The sequence below is a fragment of the Gigantopelta aegis genome, chromosome 8 (assembly GCF_016097555.1).
Source record: "Gigantopelta aegis isolate Gae_Host chromosome 8, Gae_host_genome, whole genome shotgun sequence".
Classification (NCBI taxonomy): Eukaryota; Metazoa; Mollusca; class Gastropoda; order Neomphalida; family Peltospiridae; genus Gigantopelta; species Gigantopelta aegis.
Genome location: NC_054706.1, coordinates 32,127,186 through 32,153,095, shown reverse-complemented (window position 1 = coordinate 32,153,095; position 25,910 = coordinate 32,127,186). Strand labels below are relative to the sequence as shown.

Sequence of the window (25,910 nt, the reverse complement as noted above, 5' to 3'; positions counted from 1 at the left end):
TTCATTCATTCATTCATTCATTAGTTAGTTAATGGGGGGATAGCATGTTTGCTTAATACACATTTCATATACTAAGCTTATTAATGGGCCAATTGATAAACGTGCAAATATTAGGATTATTAAAACAAATTAATTTAATTTAGTTTATTTAATATTTAATTTTACTTCATTATCATTATCATCAACATCATTATCATCAAAATCAGACCTTGACGTAAAATATATTAATTGCTCCCCTAACTTGGATTATGTACCATATTGATACTATGTATATAAATTCACATACTAAGTGGTGCTAAAAATTACTCTCCTTGAACTAGTTTTAGGGGAGTGATGGGGAGCGAGAGTGAAAGCTTCCCTTAAACGGTGGTGTATGCAATATCATCCATACGTGAATTATTATACATTAAAAAACCCAAAATAACAAACTGTAAGTTATATAACGTACGCATTTACTAGTTATAAAAGGGAAAGCACTCTTGAAGGCTTAGTGTTTACATGAATTGTCTCCCATGTTTGTGGGTTTAATTAAAAAAACTAAATTCCAATCAAATAATATTTATTTTATTGTATTTCACTTTTCTCTTACTCTATAATTTAATTTATCGTTACTATTTGAATTAATAAATGTGCACTCATAACTTTATTTTCGAATGACATTATTAACAAATTGCCAATGGCAAACACAGTCTACTTTGTTTTGGCGGGAAAACGTCAAATTATGTAAACATTTCCTGTTCGGCTGTAGTGTAGAACTAGAAGACGGAATCATGGCTCCGACTAAGAGTTTTGAAAGACGATATGCGTATGGATCTAATTTCATTAACTTCATTACGAATACTGCTTAAACTAATTATCGATTAGTTATTATGTTGTAGTATGACAAGTTATTTCAATGCGAAAGTCGAGCGTTTTTCTCATCATTAATTTTTATGGAAGTTGCAGCTCGGGTAACACTTAGCAGGGATCGAAATTCGGCTTGACGACTATCGGTGTGTCATACATGCGAGTCCGAACGGACTAAGACAGAAAGTGTTTTTTCTACGTCCGAAAATTGTTACATTACCCTATAATTATGGTATGCGGTCAAAACGGCCCCATGATGAAACGGCCTTGAACATGTAAGTCAAAACGGCCAAAGAAAAAAGTCAAAACGGCCAAAAGAAATGGTCAAAACGGCCCTGCCTGTAATTCATTATTTTAATAATTAAATCACAGAAAAGTAAAAGGGGGGGGGGGTAATGGACCATCTAGGCTTTCCGGGTGAGTGCGTATCGTCTGAACGAGTTCCTAGTGGCGCTGCTCACCCGGAGGCCACACAGGGCCTGTCCCCCAATTTACTAATATAATTAAGACCACCAATTGACCTTGTATTTGAAAAGACCGATAGACCGATCTTTGATACCGTCGGCAGGTAACAGCAATTAGCCTTTTAACTTCTACAGTGAGTGTATCGAGTTCGTATAAAATCTGCTTTACAAATATTTCATGATACCATTCGTGTTTTTATTAGGTAATCGGTTAGGTATTCGGAGTGATTTAAGGCTCGGGCGGTTTTGTTAATTGTCAAATCAACAGGAGTAACTTTTCCTCTGCCCTGGGTAAAAAAAATAATAATAAAAAAAAATCGCTGTGAGTTATTCTTGAAAGAGAGCTCTTCCTTAAATATCAATAAAATACTGGTTTAATGCAACCATAGTTTGTAATAAATAGTTTTCATCGTAAATGTATTTGTTAGCGTTCCCTCTCATGTTTGGGCTTTGAGGTAGGGTTGGGGTGGGACGCCCTTTGCTTGGTGCAATCTCTTGTATAATGGCTCGGGCGATGTGTTTGAAATGGTTATAATAATAACTATTCATGTTTCTCCAAAACTTACCTGTACTTAAAATCTACATATTAACACAGATGTACTAGTACACTAACCACATATGTAGATTTTATACTCTTTGTTTATTCAAACATAAATAAGACGCAGATAATATCCATGTAGTGAGACCGTACTATAAAAACTGTCTTTGCACAGTTATCTTTCTCGACACTTGTGTAGATGAAATACATTTTTAAAGTATTATATCTAACTTCTAAGGCCATCTTGATTTTTTTCAAGGGCCGTTTTGACTTTTTCACTTTGGCCATTTTGACTTTTTTAGTACTGGGGCCGTTATGACTACGATCCATAATTATAGCGGCCTATATATATCGTCAACGTCCCTAACTGCGTTATGCTTCAAATTCCGTTCACTTTGTTTTCTCGTGCACGGTTCGCGCAATCAACATCAAATTTGTTGTCATCACATGTCGTTCATTTATGAGGTTTTTCTTCACAGTTCAGGAACATTTTTATAAACAATAAAGTTGAGAAAAGTAAGTATCTAAATGCAAAACTTTACAAACCCTTAAAACCATTAATTTTACTAACTTGTTTTTATTTATTCCTTAAAATTACCGATATTGGGTCCACATGACTCGTAGAAATTGACTTAAAATGGAGAAGGATGAATTAACTTTCGGTGCATGTCACATGACCTCACACGTGCCAAATCAACAAGGCCATTTAATTTAATTTTTACGATTTTTAAGACCCCTGTTGTTAGAATTTGTTTTCAATTATTATATTCGATCTGCAAAAGATATGCCACATTTTTGTGCCTCTATTGTAGTGAATAGTATTCTTAATCCATTCATAACAGTTGTAAATAATTTTGAGTATATAAATTGTGTTAATTTAGAATCAATTCATTAAAACAAATTATATTTTACAAACTATTCGCAGGTATGAACGTAATGCCTATCAGTATTGACATCAAGTGTGAGCGATGTGTGTTGATAAAACGCGGACCGGACCAGAACGCTTGATAAATTGAATTTTTCCTTTAAAAAAAATAATAAATTAAGTGTTCGGCAACTGTACATAATTAAGAAACATATATTTTTCATGTAGTTGCCTTAAAAATTGAAAATGACGAACCGCACATGCGCAGTACGATACTTTTTGCAAACGCATGCGTCTGAACGCAGTTAGAAACGTCGAACCCTTTCCTGTTTAACGGAGGGTGTTTCACTTTTATTTATTAGAATGGATTTGTTTTACGTCCACATTGTTGATTTTTTATGTTACTTGATTGCAATTTATTTTGTTTCACGTATTGTAGCTGAAAAATGTAGAATAGTATTTCCGTAAATATCGTATTCGTGTTTTTGTCGTTAGGTAAACACAGTTTGGGACGTCGATGGTAGCAAGTATTCAAAACTTGTGGCACCATGTTTTAACCGTTTCTCAACCGAAATAGTGAAATCAATGGACATACAAATAAAAAAATGTAGGCCCTATAGCCTACCGTGAGTGTTAATTAAATCCCGATTGAAGTACTTACATCATTATTAACAAAATTAATCTTCCAACGACAACCAACAAAACTTTCCCTGTCATTTTAAATTTGCTAAGTAAAGGGAAGCAACTCGCCCTGCACATTAAGAAAAGTATTGACTTAATGTGCACCCTGCATGCGTCATGTTAAAGTTTGTTTCGTTTAACGACACCACTGGAGTACATTAATTAATCATCGACTATTGTCAAACATTTGGTAATTCTGACACTAGTCATCAGAGGAAACCTGTAAACCAAGTACTCTGCCGTTGAGAGCTAGACGGACAGTTAAATTGTATAGTTATGTTCACTCTCTCAGAGGTTACTATATAGTGAAAACACGGAATGGCTGACTACCACATGGTAGACAAAGATTCCCGCTCAAATACAAAAAAATTATGTAAGTTTTATCATTTTTGAATTCGCCAATAACAAATATTTTTCTTACTCACCTCTAATACACACACTACAGGAAGAAACCCGAGAGCACAGGTCTACATATTTAACTGGAACATTATTGAAATGGGGTTCTGTCGGGCCTCTTGATGTATGTTTGTATTAGTGGTTACTATAAAATAATTGTTATCGGTGAACTCGAAAATGTAAAGGTATTTAATGTCAATTTTTGTTTATATTGGAGCAGGAATCTTTGTCTACCATGTGGCTGTCGGCCATTCCGCATTTTCACTATAGAATAACCACTGACTGAGAGAGTGATCATAACCATACAAATGTCTGTCTAGCTCTCAAACGGCAGAGTACTCAGGCTAAGGAAACCCGCTACATTTATCCTAATCCAGCAAGGGATCTTTTATATGCACTTTCCCACAGACAGGAAAGTACATATCACAGCCTTTGACCAGTTGTGGTGTACAGCGAGACTCATGTAAAAGGTGAAAACTTGTTGAACTTTGACACATTCTTTTGATCTCCATATAAGTCTCAGACGACTCAATACACATCAAAACGGTAGTATCCACATGTCAACGCAACTCAACGAAGAGACCAATTAATTAAATAAACAATTATTTTATGTGTTGGGTTTGAGTGTTTGTGATATAAATTGATGATAACAAGTCCACTTCGAGAGATTATTTTTGAGTTATCAATAAATAATGTGTTTGCCATTTAATTACTCACGTAAATGGGTATAATTCTGGTAAATTTTGCATCTGCAACATGATGCCACTAATGAGTTTAAAATAATTATTAAAGGGACATATCCTAGTTTTTAAACACTGTGGCATATATTTTACTATTGTAGCCATTTTTGATAACTGAAATCAGACTGTCATGCATTTCAAGTTAGATCAGTCAAATTAAGCTTAAAATGTCCGTGGTATTGAGGTAAAAACATTTTGAGGTTAGCATGTTTACTCAATTTGGGCTTGCTTGTTTTGGGCACAATGGTTATCACCTGTTAAGGCCCTATCTGTATAAAGTTATATAACTGAATCTTGACCAAAAATAAATCAAATGCCTTGAAAAAAATACCCACAATGTGGTTAGATATGTAATTATGACTATGAAGTGTTGTGCTGTATTGAGATACAGATGCATGCACATCCGCACACACACAAAATCTGCACACTACAACATTTAAATTTCGTAATAAAAAAAAATTTAATGTATTTTTACAACTTTAGAATCCATGTCATATGTGTAGATTAGGTATAGCTTATGCTTGAGACATAACAACCACTGAATAAACAGTGTACTGGGGTGTTAAACAAAACATTATTTCCCGGTAATGTATTCATACTCCTGGAAATATGTAAAAAGTCCTGGAAAATGAACAAAAATAGGGCTTAAAACTCATGGATAATCAAAAATTATTTGAAGTGTATGAACCCTGTGGACTGGATGGAACGAGAAAAATCCCAGTCAGTTGAATGGATCCACCGAGGTGGTTCGATCCTACGACACAAGCACCTCAAGCAAACACTCGACCGAATGAGCTAACTCTCACCCTTATAGGCCTGTACAGTTTAGTGAAAGCTGATAATGTAGAATGTTTAAAAAGACTGTACTGACTAATAAGTCTTTTTACAACTAAACTTATACAGTGTTCGAGATTAACGGTATCCCGATATCCCACCAGGATTTTTTTTTTTAATCCTGCGTTTTTATTTTTCACTGAAACAATGAAAGTTGTCATTTACTGGTGAAGTTAAATAACAGTGTCGTCCATGTTTGTTACGATGTTATTTATGAATTTCATTTAAGTGGGATATTAAATTCTCAGGTGGGATACCAGACTTTTAAATGTTAGTAAGCAACTGGGATACTGTCCAAAAAAATTTAATCTCGAATACTGCTTATATATTAATTATGGTAGGCCTACATTTTTTGGAAGGATTTGAAGTTTCTATTGTCACTAACAGCTATACTAATGGGTGGGACTCGTACAAGTCGAAACATTTTCACTCAAAAGTTGGGGATGGGCTTGTAACCCCACACACACACACACACACACACACATACCAGTTCTTACGGGTCTGTGATACTTTAATAAACATGCCAATGTATTTTATTTGTACTTTACTCATTTAAAAGACTGTTAGTCAGAACACAGGTAGTCTCTAAGACTTGTCTTCATGTAAAAACATGTAACAAGTTGTTATGATTTTAGTATTCCTTGTATCATTGTTTTTAGTAGGACTGTCTGTGCATGTGTGTGTGTTTGCATGTAGGTACATATTTACATGTTTCCTGTGAACAGTACAGGTTGATTTTATTAGCAAAGATGTACTGTCACTAATGCTCTTTACAGAAAGCGGGAAACAAAACAACGGACATTTACATTTGTTCGAAACTGGAAGAATGTTGCACCTGAAAGTCAGCAAAACATTCAAGAAACAAATGGAACGCAGCTGGTGAGAATTACAATTTAAATAATGAAAATTGAACTTTAATATTTTCCACTTGAGTTGTTTCAGAATATACAATGTACCACACTTATTTTTTGGCTCATGGAAATATATTTAGGACCAACATGCTCACTGTATGATTCCACATCTAGTGTATCGTCAATGTCCCTAACTGCATTATGCTTGCAACTCCGTTAAGTTTGTTTTCTCTACTCGAGCATGTACACGATTCATGCAGTCAACATCCGATTTGTTGTCGTCTCCATGTCGTTCATTTGTGAGGTTTTTCTTCACAATTCAGGAACATTTTCATTAACAATAAAGTTCAGACAAGTAAGTACCTAAATACAAAACTTAACAAACCCCTAAAACCATCAATTTTACTCAGTTGTTTTTGTTTATTACTTAAAATTACCGATATCAGGTTCACATGACTCCTAGAAATTGACTTAAAATTGACGAAGATGAATTAACATGACCTCTACGTGCCAGATCAATAAGGCCAAATCATTTAATTTTTATGATTTTTAAGCCGCCTGTTGTTGGAATCTGTTTTCAATTATTATATTCGATCTGCAAAATATATGCTACATTTTTGTGCCTCTACTGTAGTGAATAGTATTCATAATCCATTCATAACAATTGTAAATAATTTTTAAGTGTATAAATTGTGTTAATTAAAAATGATTGCATTAAAATTTTTATATTTTACAAACTATTCACTGGTAAGTGGTATGAATGTAAAGCCTATTAGTATTGACATCAAGTGTTAGCGATGTGTGTTGGTAAAATGTGGACTGGACCAGAACACTTGACAAACTGAATTTTTCCTTTTAAAAAGAAGATTAAACAAAGTGTTCGTCAACTGTGCATAGTTAAGAACATATATTTTTCATGTAGTGGCCTTAAAAATGAAAAGACTAACCACAAATGTGCCGTACGATAATTTTTGCAAATGCATGCACCTGAACGCAATTAGAAACGTTGCACTCTTTCCTGTTTACTGGAAGGTGCTTCACTTTTGTTTACTAGAATGGATTTGTAAATATGTCCACATTATTGATTTTTCACGTTAACTGATAGCAATCTATTTTGTTTCACGTATTGTAGCTGGAAAATGTAGAATAATATTTCCGTAAATATTGTATTAATTTTTTTTGTCCTTAGGTGAACGCAGTTTGGGATGTCAGTGGTATACAGTAAGTTACATGGTACATCAAAGGCCTTGGTATGTGCTATTTTATCTATTAGATGGTGCATATAAAAGATCCCTTGCTGCTAATCGAAAAGAGTAGCCTATGAAGTGGCGACAGCAGGTTTCCTCTCTCAATATTTGTGTGGTCCTTAACCATATGTCCGACGCTATATAACCGTAAATAAAACATGTTGAGTGCATCGTTAAAAAACCCATTTCTTTTCCTTTTTTTGCCAGAATGAGCGTGCCATAATATCTCCGGTGCCTCAGATTTTCAGTGACAGTGACAACCTATCAACTTCGGACATCGTTAACCAGAGTCCTGTACCCATTATTATCAGTCATGTTGGTATGTTTTGCTTTTTTATGTTTAAGTGTTGGTACAAAAAGCTGACAGTGTGATTCTCAACAGTTAGGGTTGGGTGGGGTTTAGACCATTTGGTAGAGTCTCTCTCTCTCTCTCTCTCTCTCTCTCTCTCTCTCTCTCTCTCTCTCTCTCTCTCTCTCTCTCTCTCTCTCTCTCTCTCTCTCTCTCTCTCTCTCTCTCTGTGTCTGTCTCTCTCTCTCTCTCTCTCTCTCTCTCTCTCTCTCTCTCTCTCTCTCTCTCTCTCTCTCTCTCTCTCTCTCTCTGTCTCTGTCTGTCTCTCACTCTCTCTCTCTCTCTCTCTCTCTCTCTCTCTCTCTCTCTCTCTCTCTCTCTCTCTCTCTGTCTCTCTCCCTCTCTCTGTCTGTCTCTCTCTCACTCTCTCTCTCTCTCTCTCTCTCTCTCTCTCTCTCTCTCTCTCTCTCTCTCTCTCTCTCTCTCTCTCTCTCTCTCTCTCTGTCTCTCTCTCTCTCTCTCTCTCTCTCTGATTCCATGTCTCGGGTGATTTGGTCATAGGATCGAACCTCCTCAGTGGACCCAATGTGTTTATCCTGTCCCAAACAGTGCCCAATGACTGATCAAAGTCTGGTATGTACTGTCCTGTCTGGGATGGTGCACATAAATCCTTTGCTACTAATGGGAAAATGTAGCAGGTTTTTTTTGTTTTGAAGACTGTGTGTCAGATGTTTGGCATCAAACAGCTGATGATTAATAAATCATTTTGTTCTAGTTGTGTCTTTAAACAAAATAAATGTTTAATTAATTAAGAGTAATTGAGCTAAAAATAGAACTAGCCCTAGCAGTAATAGTTGGGACTGTCAAGCATGCAGAAAGTAGAACATATACCTTTTGGGTTTAATCTGGACGCCAATATATAATATAAATAACTTAGCGAATTTGATCAGAAAATCTGTAACCAAATTCAAGTAACATTTAGCTGAACAGGTTTATATTTTAAAATGGCTTTACACATACAGACAACACGTAGTTTTTTCGAATTCGTTTTTTAGAAAATTAGTATTGACACGCGTTCACCAAATTCAGCTTTAACATGACATTTAGTAGTTTGGTGATTAACAACTTAAACCATGCACTTAAGTCTACATGAGTACGTGTTCTATGAAAAAGGACTGATATATATATTTTTTTAAGTTGTGTATTGTTTTTGGAAATATTTGTAATAATCTCCCGTCACTTCAGTGGGGAAAAGATGTAAATCCCTTTGCTGCTAATCAAAACGAGTAGATCATGGCGTGGTGACAGTGTGTCTCCTTTGAGTATCTGTGTGGTCCTTATCCATTTGTCTGATGTCATATAATCGTAAATAAACATGGATTGAGTGTGTTGTTAAATACAGCATTTGTTCCTTCACTGGTCTCAAATATACAAACAAATTGTACTTTCAATTTTCTTTTTATTACTAATCCCCTACCAGTCCAACCAGAGGGGACTGTGGGTTTCTTCTCCATCGTTTTGTCTGTCCGTCCGTCCATCTGTCCCACTTACAATTTTTCAGATGTTTTTTTCTTCACAATGTCTTGAGATATTGAGCTGAAATTTTGTGTATAGCTTTATCATGTTCTGCTGCAGATCAAGTGTAAATTTTATGGCGATTTATCAATTTTTCACAGAGTTATTGCCCTTGGATTTAGGAGATAAGAAACTTTTTTGTGCCAGGTAGCTTTAGTAGTATTCTCAGAATGCTTGTTCAGCTTAAACCTGGTTAACCTGTTTCTGCTTTTGCAGCAAATCAAAGTCAACACCTGCAGAATGATGAAGATGATGAAGAAGATGAAGACGATGATGATGATGTTAATAATAATGTTGAAAATGGTGATGATGCTCATAAGGATGATGTCGTTTCACCCAAAAAACCTCAAGTACCCAATTCTTTTAAATCTCCCAAGAGTGTCCGGTCCCAAACTAGACAACAAAAAACAAAGTCTGCCACAGACATGTCCCTAACACATTCTTCACTCCGGGATGATGTCGGTTCACCCGAAAAACCTCAAGAACCAGATTCTTTTAAATCTCCCAAGAGTGTCCGGTCCCAAACGAGACAACAAAAAACAAAGTCTGCCACAGACTTGTCCCTAACACGTTCTCCACTCCGGGAAAATGTCACAATTCAGAAGCAGACGAAGAGATCAACAAAAGAACAAACACCCAACCCCGATGGTAATGTGCACATCACTACCAAAAGGGCTGAAAGTGACGGTAGTGTATCCTTGACTACCAGCAGAAACAGTTCAGTGGTGTTAAAGGGTAAAAGTGTGAGTGCATCATTAAGTAATAAAGAACCGAGGAAGGTGTCTGTAGGCCGCACCCATTGTGATAATCATAACGACGTGATAGCCAGTACACCAAGTAGTCTGTGGAAAGCAAGAAGAGTTACTGGATGTTCTAAGAAACACATTACACAACCCACGTCTAGTGGTATTTCTACAAAAAAGAATAATTCCTTGGTTATGGTGAGCAATGTATATATATATATATATTTTAATGTTTATTTTCTTCTATATATATAATGTGAACTGATACTTGTCTTGCCTTTATGAAGTACAAAGGTGATATATCTGTAAATAGTTTTTTTCGATAGCAGCCAGGGATCACACTGCCACAAATCTTGGTTTAGTTTTTTTTTTATAGATACATGTACATGTATGTTGAGTATTTTTTTTTTAATTATTAAGATGTGGTTAATTTAAGGAATATTTTATTAGCCAAAAAGTAAGTGTTATAGCCATTTTGTATAAAAATTAGCAATTGGCTAACTTGGCCATGTACAGGGTGAGCCCTGAGCAGTGGTGGCATCAACGACAGTGTTAACGTTTTGCATTAAACGTTTCGTATTGAGGTCAATTTCTCACAAACTGTAAGTCCTATGTCAATCAAATTTGGTTTATAGTTGCACCTACAGCTGTTTGAACATCAGAACAGAACAGAACTTTATTTCACTCAAAGCCACCATCCGGTGGCTTCAGAGGGGTACATTATATAAATTATATATACATATACCGGGTACACGCATACGTTAAGTGACATCACAGTGAACTGAAAAAGTTTATGGTAGGTGAGATTTCTTACTTTACATTTACTGTAACAGACTTAAAATTAATTTTCTTCTGGAAGTATAACATATCTAACACAAACACAAGCTTTAGAACGTACCTTATAACAGTGGTTTTTGCCTAACATCACACTATGATGTACAGGTAATGTTCAGTTTTGTTTTATTGCCATTATTTGATTTAAATTAGTTTGATGTTTAATTGGATTATAAGATCTTTGTTTTATTTTGTAGGTAACAAGCACACCAATGGAACCAGTAAAAAAGACCACTGTTACCAGGGCAATGGGTCATCAGAACAGACAGCAATCTACCGATGGAGCTAAAGGTTACACACATTTGTTTGGTGAAAATATTTTGGTGTGTGCGTGCATGTGCGGACAAGTATTTGTGTACGAGATCTTGACATGAACCAAACCAAACTGAGGGGAGTGATTAATTGCTCCCCTGATTTGGTTTATGGGAAACCATTTAAGATATTACCATACTAATATATAAATTTACGTGCTATGGGGAACTAAATTTTTCTATCTTTGAACTACTCTGAAGGGAGTGATCAGGAGCGGTGATAGATCCTCTTCAATTATGAGGTCTGGTGTACACCGTTGTGTGTTTTCACGCGATTTCTTTTTAACAACTGACTGGATCATGTAGTCTAGTGAACATTTGTTTGTTATCGAACACTCCATAATATATCTTTAAATATTTACCCGTATTATTCCCCTGCCGGTCAAACTCGAGGGGACAATAGGTTTCATTTCTGTCCTTCTGTCCCACATATAGTTTTCCAGATGGGCTTTGAGATATTGAGCTGAAATTTTTAGTACTTAGCTTTATCTTGTAGTTATAGATCAAGTTTAACTTTCATGGTCATTTACCCATTTTTTACGAAGTTACGGCCCTTGAACTTAGGAGATATGAAAATTAGTTTTCCTGACTTTTTTCAGAAGGCCTTGAGATATTGAGCTGAAAAGTTGTTTTGCTTTATCATATACAGTTTTGACAGAGTTATGTCCCTTGAACTTGGACATGAATTGCTTTAGCAGTACTCTCATAATGCTTGTTTAAACAACATTTATCAAGGAAAGTGGGAAAAAGAGAAGAAATATTCACTAATCTCCATAGTTCTATTTGTTTTTAAAAATCTATCCTCTTTTGCAGTCATTTAAGAAAGGGTAATCATTGTGATATAATTTCGTTGGGCAATTTGGCAAATTAATTTCATTACTAATTTGATAAAAAGCTAATTAAAAAACTGAGTTGTTTATAGATCTATCGACCACCATTTTATCTAGCTCATAGTTTTATTTTTTTAAGTGCGTCTGCTTTCTCAGTCTTCATTCAGTCAGACCAGCATGGTAGATTTCGTACCTGGTATGACTTCTGCCTTTTGGATCACTACGCTCTTTATCATTAGTGTTATTTTGTTCCAGTAATTGAAACTAACATTTGGCTAAAAAAAATAACCAAATCTTGTTCCAGTCAGTGCTTTTCAACTTGTGTAACAAAAGCCGCCATATGTACTATCCCAACTGGGTTGCTGCTAATTGAAAAGAGTAGCCCAATGCATCGTGGCAGGGGGATTCCTCCCATTCTTTGTATGGTGCTCAATCATATGTCGAACGCTAAAATGTGTTGAGTGTGTCCTTAAATAAAACATTCCTTCCTTCTTGTGGCTAAAAAACAAATGGCCAAATTCTCAATAATTTTGTTTTTCTTCTTCTTTTTTGTTATCCCCCTGAACCCTTTCCTTTCTCTTCTTTGATTTCCACATCATTTCTTCCCAATCTGGCAGCTCCTCCCGTCTTTTAACTTCTTTTGCCGTCCACCTCCACATCCCAATCTAAGTCTCCAACCGCGACATGGGGCGAGACGTAGTAGCCCAGTGGTAAAGCTCGATGCGCGATCGGTGTGGGATCGATCCACGTCAGTGGGCTATTGGGCTATTTCTCGTTCCAGCCAGTGCATCACGACTGGTATAACAAAGGCTGTGGTATGTACTACCCTGTCTGTGAGGTGATGCATATAAAAGATCCCTTGCTGCTAATCGAAAAGAGTAGCCCATGAAGTGGCGACAGTGGGTTTCCTCTCTCAATATTTGTGTGGTCCTTAACCATATGTCTGATGCCATATAACCGTAAATAAAATGTGTTGAGTGCATCGTTAAATAAAACATATCTTTCTTTCTTTCTTTCCAACCACAACATATGCTTGTATCTTGTGGCTATCCGTGTCACACACCCTATCATTTTCCATCAGCTTTTAGCTGTGGGATTAGTCTGACCACTTGGAGGTACTTGTAACCATCTACTAATAGGACTATACTCCCCAACTACAAAAGGTAAAATTCTCAAGAAGGTCATGTCCACCTGAAATCCCAAGTTAAAATCTATTTTTGAAGATTGACCTGTGTAATACCACCACCACTAAATTGTGAATATTCATAGTTATTTAAACCTTGAGTTGACATGAAGCTGTTGATTTATTTTCCAGCAGTCCGGAGAAATGAGCCATTACAGGATGATGAAGACAGTGTTCGATGTGGTACTGACGTCCTTGACCTTGATATAATTTATGAATGCACTGAGGAAACGGAACAAGAAGTCTTGTGAGTATGGCATGAATAGAAGATTAGGATATCAGAACCTGATCTAGAATTGAAAAAGTAGGGCAATTGACGTATCTCTTCCGAGGATAAAATAGGTGAAGCGACTGATTCCTCCTATTCTGCATTCATTTGAAAAAGAGGGACGGGATGTAGCCCAGTGGTAAAGCGTTTGCTTGATGCGCGGTCGGTGTACCAAAGGCCGTGGTATGTACTATCCTGTCTGTGGGATGATGCATATAAAAGATCCCTTGCTGCTAATCAAAAAGAGTAGCCTATTAAGTGGCGACAGTGGGTTTTGTCTCAATATCTGTGTGGTCCAGGGCCCCGTTCCACAAAGCGATCTTAGCCCAAATATTACCTTAGGTGCATAGCTACTAGAGGTGTGCGGTATACCGATATACCAGTATTTTTTTCTGTTGTACGTACCAGTGTCAATGTCATGAAACAAAATACATAATTTCGAAAAATTATTTAAAAAGCATCCATTGTTAATGCTTGTTTGTGTTCTATTAACAAATCTTTGAAAAAATAACGGAATTTGCCAAAGTATCTAGAATCTCAAAACGTTACCACTAACAAAAACATGGTAGATGACGAGTTTGGACATTTGCAGGACTCGCCCTGTTCGTCAAAGTCGCAAATTGCAAAAAATAATAATAATTGGCAAAAGAATTTTAGATTTGGCGAAAAAGTTTTTTTAATGTTGATTTTTAGTCACCAAACATGCTTTCAACCAATTTTGTTCAACAGATATGCCTCGCGGTATTAATAAGCGCCATTTGCATGTCCAGGTGACCAGTCTACTATTCAATAGTGAACTGCTTCTCGTAAAGCTACAAAATGCGATCAAATAATATGAAATACTGTTCAAAACATGTTGCATTATTGATACTAAATGTTTTATTACTACATGTAGCTACAAGGTTTACTTTTTATTTGTCATGTTTCTAGCGCTTTGTCGTATCAGATAAATTGTAAAATCTAGGTCACGTGGTTGAGTTCATTTTACTGAAGTGGGTGTGTTGATGAGGATTACATATTGTTTCTCACATATATATAATAATTATTAGTTAAAACTTTCAAAGTTTACAGATTTAATTTTAAATATATTCAGTGGGGGAATTCTAATTTATTAATGCTATGTCTACTGATATAATATTAGCACCGACATGATACATCCATCTGCCCCTGGCAGAGAAACATACTAAAGTCTCGGATCACGTTGCAATGAATTTATGAAACTGAAAGAGCTTTTTTCCAGTTGTGAAAGTCTGAAAAACAGTCACATACCAGTGTTTTGAGAACAATAACATATAATGACGTTTTCTTTGTCTTTGTTTTGGGTGACTGGCTATAATCTTGAGTTTGATACCAAAACAATTATAAACAGTATTCAGTGTAAACACATATACATTTGGAGGAGGGGAGTTACATACTTTTAAAAAACTTATGAAAGCTCAACTATCTCATTTTTATTCATAAAATAAAATACTGCCAGTGTGGCTATTTTGTTTCTAAATTGTTTTTCTATAAACATGAATTTATTACCAAAGCGATTAAAGGAAACATGACACGAGACCATATTATAGCTCATTTTAAAAGAAAAATGATATAAAAATAATATACAAATAACTTTATAACAATAAAATACGTGTAGTTAACTTAAAATGAAGAAATTACGCTAATCAGTATCAAAGTACGATTTATGCATATTTCTTGGTGAGCGTCAGAGCCGCTGTACTCTTCCATTGTTGTTAACTGTTTATATATGGAGTAAGGGGCGTACGATCTTTTCAGTCCAACAGTGCCGTACTGCGCGGCCTTTGGATGTAAAAATAAACAGTTTAAACGATCGGGATTGTCTTTTTATGGTTTTCCAAAGGATTGTATCCGAAGAAAGACGTGTGTATTTTATCACAAAAGAAAAGATTGGACACCAACACCGCATAGTACTTTGGTGTCAGCCTATTTACAGCCCGGAGCCCGAACGTTACCCGGAGACAAAAACAGTACTCGGTTGCGAATGCCGAGGTGTACATTGTACATATTTGGCACAAAGATACACCTCAGCATGATGTATTTATATATGTTAAAACAAAAATTTATAATTTTTTATTTATTTATTTTTTTGAAAAAAAAAGAGATTTTTCATGTTAGGGCTGTAGGCCTACATAACAAAATCTGTATTCACCGTCCGAAGAAGGAAACGTCAATAAGTAATTAAATATGGCATATACAAACATGGGATTTTGCACGAGGATACATCTCAGTACGATGTATTTAAATATGTTTTTTAAAAACGTGTAGAAAACAATAATAATTTTAAATAATGTTTTTAATCTTCGGGCGGAATACGTCACAAAAACGTTCCTCATCGCCCGAAGCCCCAAAGCAACACGAAGTTCAATACAAAATAAACCACTACTGTCGGTGTCGAAATAACTATTATGTTTCATCCACGGGCTGACTTGAGAATCGGAGTGTTGTTTTAGTTAATTGGTCCTTTCTTTCCGTGGCCTGCACATGTGATTCCTGATTGGCAGGTGTATATTGCAGGGTATCGACCAGGTAAGTGATTACCACGGTCTAGACATACGTACAAAATACGTGCCAGTTTTTTAAAGATCACAGGGTATTGTGGCGTAACCTGTCGCGACTATAGTACAATGTTAATGGACATTATCAGCCGCCCTGCTTCATTACTGTAAATAATGCTGTAAAATCCTTGATTAAGTAGACTTTCCCATCTAAAATTACAAAACTGACCAATTACGTAGTACCAAAGAAAAGAAAATTATCACTTGGGTATCGTGAGTGGTCGTTTTTACTCTAACGCACTCTACCAATAGGCCTAATAATATGCTACTTTTTTTTATGAGAGAAAAATACTATAACCCCATTTCGTTCTATTGATGCAAATAGAAATATATTTAGTTTAAAAGTTGATTATACTCTCAAGTCATTTATGTTGTTTTACAAGTCAGGTTAATGAAAGTGAAGCGCCTTGTCGTAAATTAGAGCGTTTGTTTACACTGTGCATACAGATTTCATTATGTACAGCCCGAACATAAAAAATGCGATATTTTCTAAAAAAAAAAAAACCACACCAAAAAAATGTTTGTCCTACATTTATATTTTTTACATATTTAAATACATCATATCGAGGTGTATTTTTATGCTAAATATGAACAGTATACACCTCGGCATTAGCATCCGAGTTTTGGTTTTGTCTCCGGGTTACTTTCGGGCTCCGGGCTGTAAATTGGTCGACCGGTCTGGTCTGGCACCATCAGTTTCTCCACCCTCCGACTCGCTATCCGTTTTTTCTTCAGTATCACTGTTGTAAGTAAATGTGTGTCTTTCTTCATTTACTAACAGCTCATATTGATACGGCAAAACATTTTGCGAACGAACACTCATTGTTTTGGTAAGCTATGCAAGACTTAGATTCTTTATGAGTGGTACGGACTAATGCTTTTAAGTGTAAGGCTTCAGATCAAGGGACGCGTCTCTGACGTCACGGACCTCGTGATTGCCCTGCTCATTAAAGATTGGCAATTTCCGCTAAGAGCTCGTATCTGGGGTTCTTTTATGGAGATATTTTAAGTAATTCATTTTTTATAAATTTTTTTTTTTAGGTGATTCAATTTATAATTAATTGTACATGGTTGGTGCCAAATATGGTTTACGTGACATGTTTCCTTTAAAGATACAGGCGCATAGCACATTGCCTATATATACATGGCGCATTGGGCCTGAGGAATTGGCACGATATCTGGAGGGTTGGGGACGTATGCAGAGCCTCTAGTGGGGTGGAACAGGCTACATTTTTTTTATCTTTGTATAGAGCAGAACAAAAACGTCGGCTACAGAATGTCAAACCAAATTGATGTTAAGACGATTTAACTTGAACTAACTTGAACAATAATACATTTTAGGAAACTGAAAACATAAAGGGACTCGTTTGCCTGGGTCATCAACTGAAATAAAAGAAGCTACATAAAAGTTACTGGTAGTTAATAGCTACTGGTATAATTAAAATGGTGATAATAGAATGCATTTGTTTAAACTTTGTCATTTTCATTATTTTTCCAGTTCAACTGAAATGATAACTACAGAATTCATTCATCTGTATGTTTATTTCATTTACATTATACGGTCTTAAAATACAACGAGGCTCTACAACTATGTTCTACCTATAAGTATTGGCTACTACCTATAAGTATTGGCTATTCTCTAAATGAGATTTTCAGTCCTGCTTATTGCTTACTCAACTTTAGAGGGAAATAGAGTGTAAACTGAATCAGTCAAAATCTCATTGTAGTATGTCATATATGTTTGGCCCTTATGTTCAAAGGCACATAGATGACATTGTATGTTGAGCAATTATTGTATCACTGAATCACAGTGATTAGTATGATGTCATTACTAATGTATACCGTGGTACATTACAAAAAAACGCGGTATAACGTGGTACGTTTGTTTTCACAGTACCCAACCCTAATAGCTACCTTATGCACTTAAGTTGATCTTAGGGCAAAGATCGCTTCGTGGAACGGGGCCCTGAACCATATGTCTGATGCCATATAACTAAATGAAATGTGTTGAGTGCGTCGTTAAATAAAACATTTCCTTCCTTCTTCATTTGGAAAGGTACCGAATTATACATCAGGTTTAAATCATAATATTTCCTTATTAAATACTACTACTTCCAGTAATACAGCTTAAGCAAAACAATATTTTGGACTTCTGAATTGTGGGACCTACATTTTTGTAGAATATTTTATATTTAGAGATTGTATTGTGTTATGTTTTTCTTCAGAGAAGAAGCCATCTCCCAGACATGTGTGAATGCGGCAAAGAAAGTTTTGGATGTCACCAGAAAAGAGCTAAGAAAAACAGTGAGTTATTTGCACAGTAAAGCTGCCATGTTTTACAAATGAAGAGTTCAGGCAGAAAAACTGATAACGCTATTTTATTTTTTTTTAAATTACTTCTACTATCATTACTCAGTTCAAGGTGTCATGTTCTGATTTTCATACTTGTTTTTTGAAATTCTGTCCTTCATTTACTTCACTTATTTCAAATTAAGATCGCCCATTGTGGACTTAATATGTTTTACATAGAAATCCTAACAAAAAAACGTTTGCAGAAAATTACCAAAATGGATATATCGGTTTTTGCGCCTGAACTCTTAAAACAAGGCTTGAAATTCATAAGGAGCTGCAGGCAACTGTTACTCAAAATATGAAATATACTTTCGGATGATCAGGTTCATGTGCAGCTGTTGCTTTCCATCTTAAAGCATTGTTCATCTATGCAGATAAAAAAATTAGTACCGACTCTGTCGACATTAGACAATCAATAATAAAAAAACATACCATAAAATTGAGAGAAAAAACTAATTACTTTTAATTTACATAAAATTTAGAATAAAACTTGTATCAGAACTGTTTCTCAGTTTATATCATTTGCTTCCTGATCAAAGGGACATTCCCGAGTTTGCTGCATTGTAAGATGTTTCCTACTATTAAAATATTTCTACGATTAAACTTACATATTAAATATATTTTCTGGTTTAGAATATCATTGTCTGTATATTCAATGTGTTTCTAGTCGTCTTAATATTTGTAAGAAGCCCAAACTGGATTTTGTCTGCAAATAATTTTGTACGTATTAAAAATAATATTTTAGGAAATAAAATGAAATTTAACCTAGTACAAATATTAGAATGATCAGAAACATGTTTAATATACAGCCACTAATATTTTATGCAGAAAAATATATTTGATATATAATTACAGTCATTAAAAAGTCTCTGTTAGTCCATAACATCTTAAAAATTGCAGCAAGCTCAGGAATGTCTTTAAGATGTCTGAAGCAGATATTAAATTCCATTCCATAAAATTAATTTCAAGTCTTGTAACAAGGAATTAAAACATTTTGAAAGGTGTTTTGACTTAGGAAGCCACACACACGTTAAATTTTGTAAAACACTTAAAACTCCTTTAAAAGAAACATGCAGTGATCCCCTTTCATAAAATTGACTGTTTTTACAGAAAATCCCAGTTTTATTGGAATTAATGCAAAATGTCTTCCACTGCCATAGATTTCAAAAATAAAAATTTGCTTTGAATGTGACATGAATTGAAATCTTCTGTAGACTGTAAATGATTTGCTGATATTTCAGATGTCACAGATACATCAGATCAAGTTGCAGAAAGCCCAAGTACAGAAGGTATGTAGTGATAACTAGTGATGTTCCAGTCAGTGACTGTAATAAAAAATGCATCAGTTGGGCTCTATCGATATAATTATTGATTAATTTAAAAGTTCATAATCGATTGTTGCGAAAAATGTTAACTGTACATATAATTGTTCCTACATTTTATATGATGGCATTGACATAAATATGTTGGGTCTTGTGTTCTCTTTTAGGTGCATATAAAGAAAATATATTTAATGTAAAATTAACCATTAGTAATGTCTTTTCTAATGTCTGCATAGTACAATGACCTAACAATTTCATGGATTGACTTAACATTAAGAATCGTGCTCTGCGGCAATCTTCTGTAATGTTCAAATGCGATGTGATGTAATTTGTACATCGTATATGAATTAAGTAACAAAAAAACTCAAACTCCAGTAAAAACAAAGAGGGAATTCCCATTTACAAGTTCCAGTCCAGATCGCCCATATGTTTGATACAAAATAAATTTATTACATGGTTTGAAAATGTCTTTATCACTATTATAGTAAGATTGAATAAGTATGTAAGAAATAACATGGCAAACCACCTTTCTATATTATGATTAACAAAAGTTTAATTAAATAACGCGACTTACTTCCTATGAAAAGTTGGTTGAAATTTATGGAATTGATGGAACGCTAGCAACATTATGTCATTCGGGTGAACATGTACTATGCATGTGAGATTTTGTATCACACATATGTTCAAAAAAAGATTATTTTATTGCACAGTCAGAATTGTCTTTATTATTATAGTAGGGGCGGGATGTAGCCCAGTGGTAAAGTGTTCGCTTGATGTGCAGTCAGTCTGGGGTCGATCCCCGTTGGTGGTCTCATTGGGCTATTTCTCGCTCCAGCCAGTGCACCATGACTGGTATATCAAAAGACATGGTATGTCTTATCCTTTCTGTGGGATGGTGCATATAAAGATCCCTTGCTGCTAATCGAAAAGAGTAGCCCATGAAATGGCGACAGCAGGTTTCCTCTCTATATCTGTGTGGTCCTTAACCATATGTCTGACGCAACATAACCGTAAATAAAATGTGTTGAGTGCTTCATTAAATAAACCATTTCCTTCCTTCTTATTATTATAGTAAGATTAAATGTACCTATATGATGATGGACTATCAAAATCCATTATCGATTATTGAGGTACATGCTAACTGTATTGTTTGTTCGTTTTCAGGTGTTCATAAAGAAAACCAATATTGAATAGGTATTAAATATAAAATTTGTGATTTGTAGGATCTTTCCCAGGGGACATGACAATAGGTCCACAGTCCTAATAATTCAGATCTTTCTTATATTTACATAATTTTAACCGATTTCAAATATTTTTGGTTATTTTAGAAAAAAAGTAACGTGAAGAGACTTAGAGCAGATCTTCGTGAAATACAACAGACTAAAACAAGGTTTGTATGTAGTTACAACTTTATTAAGAAATATGTTGGGTCTGTTATGTAATAATCAGTGGACTGTTGGCCTAACCTTGCATCTGTGTAATCCAGATTGTCTCTCTTGTTTGAAAACAGTTGTGGGGAAAGACAGAAGGAACATGGCAACCACCATAACCACAAAGTGAACATGAAGATAAAAAACAAGCTTTTGAATTATCATTGGAGTATATCTCTTTTCAACTCTGCCCCTGACTCTTCTAGGGTGGTAGTTTTATGGGGTGGGGGTTTCTCCCCCCACTTCCACCAGCAGTTGTGCTGGTCAAGAAAACTAAAATGAATGAATGAATGTTTAACGACACCCCAGCACGAAAAATTCATCGTCTATTGGGTGTCAAACTATGGTAATGCAAACAAATAAGGTGATGATCAACATCAATATAAAAATTCAAGATTTAAATAAAAGCAGTGTAAAGAACCGTGCAAAAATACAAATATCACAGATAGATACTGACTTTTACTCAAAATTTCAATTTGTGCTGTATTGGCCATTCGCAAAGAGAATGTTACACCCCTGCATCACAGTGAGGTTACAGCACGCACAGGGGACTAAAAAGAAAGTGAAAAAGGTCAAAACAGCCACGCAAATAAATGACATTGGTAATTTTATTATCAAAATTAATTTGTATAGGAATGTTTGAAATTCTAAAATTTATAGCAGTTTTATAATTTTTATCACAAAAATATTTCATTTTGAAAATAATTATGTATTTGGAATAAATTAGAGTGTGCGTATGCAAACACAGACTCAGCTAATATCCCACCCGATGAAGTAACATAGGATTGTGTTCCTTTGTCTGTTGTGGAGTGCAGTATTTCTGCAATACAGTTTTACCAACATGATCATGTAGCAGTAGGTATGAAAACAGGACCAAAAACAGATACAAGTGGATACAAAACCGTTCCTCTAACCGCATAAATGGATTGTCACATAAAACGTGTCTGTGTCTGCACCACGTGCGCACAAATGAACATTCAATTTAATGGTGGAGGAACTTGCCTTTATTTAATTTTATCATAAACAAAAGCCAATTCTCAGTCACATCGTGGTAAAAAATAAAATCAAAATAGGCACAGATTTAAATTGTAGTCGCATTTGTGTCTAAGAAGTCACACCTGCAAGTTTGTGGAACTGTTTTGTTTCAGTTTCACAGATTGTGAATTATTTTGTTGATATATTGTTGTATTTTATAAAGAATTGTGATATTGTTTTGATCATTTTATTTTCAAGGATTATGGGATTGTTTTGGTTATGTATTATGTTATTTTGAAGGTTGAAGTCAAAGGTCACTAATCTCCGGAAGCGATGTCATGTAGATAAAGATCTGCTGCTGATCAGTAATTGGCTGTGTGATTTCAGCAAGTTCCAGAAACAGTGGTTTAACAGCCCGGCATCAAAAGAACGACAGGTACTCACTCCAGAGATTCAGATTTCTAAACAGTCCTAAAGATACATTAAAACTGGGGTATCCAGTTTAGATGTACAGATTTCTAAACAGACCTAAAGATAGTGAAACATCTGAACCGGACACCCACTGGGGTATCCAGTTTAGATGTACAGATTTCTAAACAGACCTAAAGATAGTGAAACATTTGAACAGGACACCCACAGAGGTATCCAGTTTAGATATACAGATTTCTAAACTGATTTTAACATACATTGAAACATCTGAACAGGACACCTACAGAGGTATCCAGCTTAGATATACAGATTTCTAAACAGTCCTAAAGATACATTAAAACATCTGAACCAGACACCCACGGAGGTATCCAGTTTAGATATACAGATTTCTAAACAGACCTAAAGATAGTGAAACATCTGAACTGGACACCCACAGAGGTATCCAGTTTATATATACAGATTTCTAAACTGATTTTAACATACATTGAAACATCTGAACCAGACACCCACAGAGGTATCCAGTTTAGGTATACAGATTTCTAAACAGACCTAAAGATACAGTAAAACATCTTAATCCGACACCCACAGAGGTATCCAGTTTAGGTATACAGATTTCTAAACAGACCTAAAGATACAGTAAAACATCTCAATCCGACACCCACAGAGGTATTCAGTTTAGATATACAGATTTCTAAACAGACCTAAAGATAGTGAAACATCTGAACAGGACACCCACAGAGGTATCCAGTTTAGATGTACAGATTTCTAAACAAACCTAAAGATACAGTAAAACATCTCAATCCGACACCCACATAGGTATCCAGTTTAGATATACAGATTTCTACACTGATCTTAACATACATTGAAACATCTGAACCGGACACCTACAGAGGTATCCACTTTATATAGGTTCCATTTGGTACTGATATTTAAAAAAGCAATGTCATGGTATGCCAGTCAAGGAAACCGAGTCTTGTGGTTAGAACATTGAACTTTCAAGGCTGTAATTAAACCCTTTTAGAAGCTGGCAAACACTTCTACCAGGATGGTCATTATTTCTTGAAGGTTGGAGACTATAATATATACTGAGAACAGTGATAGCTGTAATTCTGAGCATAAAAAGTAGGTGACGGCGAAGGCTTCGAAAATCACTACTTGACACCTAATAATCAAAACTTTGTTTCTTGTATTTATTATTTGTTACCTTCTGAATGTCTTTGTCATCACATTACATTTTTAAAATTATCCTTTCAATTTCTCTGGCAGTGTTTCTGTCTGTCTCACCTTTGTTCTGTCCTACTTTTATGAGCTGCCCTGTCTCTTGTATACTTGTCTTAGTGGCCCATTCTGTGGTTTTATTAAAGATTCCAGCTATGATTTGTGAACTTGCCAGATTTTATCAAGTTAGTTTGTAATAAAAATAATAACTAAATTTTACTTAAAATCGAGAAATCTGAATGTCTTGTATTTTTGGGGACGGAATTAATTTTAATGTCTTGCTTTAGGGCCTTAGATAGTTTTGAGTTTTTATGGCTTGGTCATTAAATGGAACAGAATATATATGCTGTTCTGATTTACAATTATATATACTCTGTATATATCCATCCATTATTTTGTGCAAACAGTGACACATTATTAGTATCCTACCAGTTCAACTAGAGGGCACTTATAGGTTTTGTCTCTATCTGTCCACATATTTTTTCTGATTTTGTTTTCACAATGGCTTAGCTTTTGTATATAGCTTTAATAGCCTTTATCATGTACAGTTACAAATAAGTTCAACTTTCATGGAACTGTGACAATTTTTGACAGAGTTGTGGGCTTTGAACTTAGGAGATACAATTATTTGTTATTCCCAATAGGGATCATGTGCTGTTTTACTCTCAGAATTTGTTTAATTTCGTATTAATCTTTCCCAACTCCTGCAGTTAATTTGTTTAATTTCGTATTAATCTTTCCCAACTCCTGCAGTTAATTTGTATACTGCTGTGAGCAGAAGTTTGAGTTTTTAATTTTGATGTTTTGATGTTTCAGATAATTGAAGCTGTACAGGCAGTGTGATAAGAATGCAGACGGTGATCTTTATTGCTAGTGTTTAAAAGCCACAAGTGAAATAGAGAACGATCTTCGACGCATATTGTGTCCCTTGAAACACTACACATTTCATAATACGAGGAATGAATGACCAAACGATTTTCTCAGAATTCTTATATGTTTGGTACCACTAAAATAATTTTTCTTTCCTTTTTCCTTAATGAAATTTCTTCTTTTAAATCCTCATCCTTTTTAAGACCCATCAATTTTCCATTTTGTTTGGTACGGTCTTTATTGTCTGTGGAATGTGTTTTCACCACTTGACAATTGAACTAAGATAAAATCTTATTGACCACTATAGGGCTTGTTATAGCAGCCTGAGAAAAGCAAAAAGCAATCCATTTTTAGACCTAGTATTTGAAATACATAGACGTCGAAAGATGATAACAATGGAGGAGTTATATATCAATTTGATTTTCAATGGGGAGTGGGGAGAGGCAATGCATTATTGTTAAGAGTTGACAATACCAGTGCCTCAATGATCCTCATGCTTCAGAGGCCTGTACTAATGAAATAAAAATTGACCTTCTAAAAACGGGGGGGGGGGGGGGGGGTATATGTGGAGAACATTGTACCATTCTTGAGTTTCTTTATATGTGTATAACCTGAACAACTATTTTCAAATTATATCGGTGTCTGCATGCCATAATGTATTCTGATAACTATTGTGATAGAGGGTCACCTGGACATAAAATATCATTTGCTCATCAGATCCACTTGCAGAGACCAAAAGTTTGTTTAACAACACCACTAGAGCACATTGATTAATTAATCATCAGCTATTGGATGTCAAACATTTGGTAATTCTGACTCGTAGTCATCAGAGGAAACCCGCTACATTTTTTCTGATGCAGCAAGAGATCTTTTATATGCATTTTTCCATAGACAGGGAAGCACATACCACAGCCTTTGACCAGTTGTGGTGCACTGGTTGGAACGATACAAAAAATCCAATGAGTTGAATGGATCCTCTGAGGTGGTTCAATCCTGCGACACCAGCATCTCGAGCGAGAGCACTCAACCGACTGATGTAAATTCCAACCCCACGCAGAGACCAAGATGTAATTGCTGCAACGTCTGATTTTGACCACTAGACTACCATTATCCTGTTTGTAGTTGTGCTTATTTAGTGCACTATCGTTATCACGACCATATTTCTTCTGTTCTTGTTTATAATGGTATACAAAGACTTTTGGGACCCAAGTGGCTGATTGGTTTTTGTAAAGTTGACACTATT

General features: G+C 35.2%; 1 protein-coding gene across 2 annotated transcripts; it reads left to right on the top strand.

The window, feature by feature from the left end:
- Window positions 1–687: 687 nt before the first annotated feature.
- Window positions 688–25,525, top strand: LOC121379227 (DNA ligase 1-like). 2 transcript variants are annotated; one of them, XM_041507739.1, is made up of 11 exons: window positions 688–805; window positions 6,141–6,243; window positions 7,670–7,781; window positions 9,543–10,267; window positions 11,101–11,194; window positions 13,363–13,474; window positions 18,297–18,375; window positions 19,665–19,712; window positions 21,074–21,135; window positions 22,451–22,586; window positions 24,614–25,525. In XM_041507739.1, exons 1-11 carry the CDS (start codon window positions 771–773, stop codon window positions 24,638–24,640), a joined length of 1,533 nt encoding a protein of 510 aa, XP_041363673.1. In that variant the 5' UTR covers window positions 688–770; the 3' UTR covers window positions 24,641–25,525. The 2 variants fall into 2 exon arrangements, with proteins under 2 accessions (XP_041363673.1, XP_041363672.1); XM_041507738.1 differs by having other exon boundaries at window positions 13,360–13,474.
- Window positions 25,526–25,910: the final 385 nt, after the last annotated feature.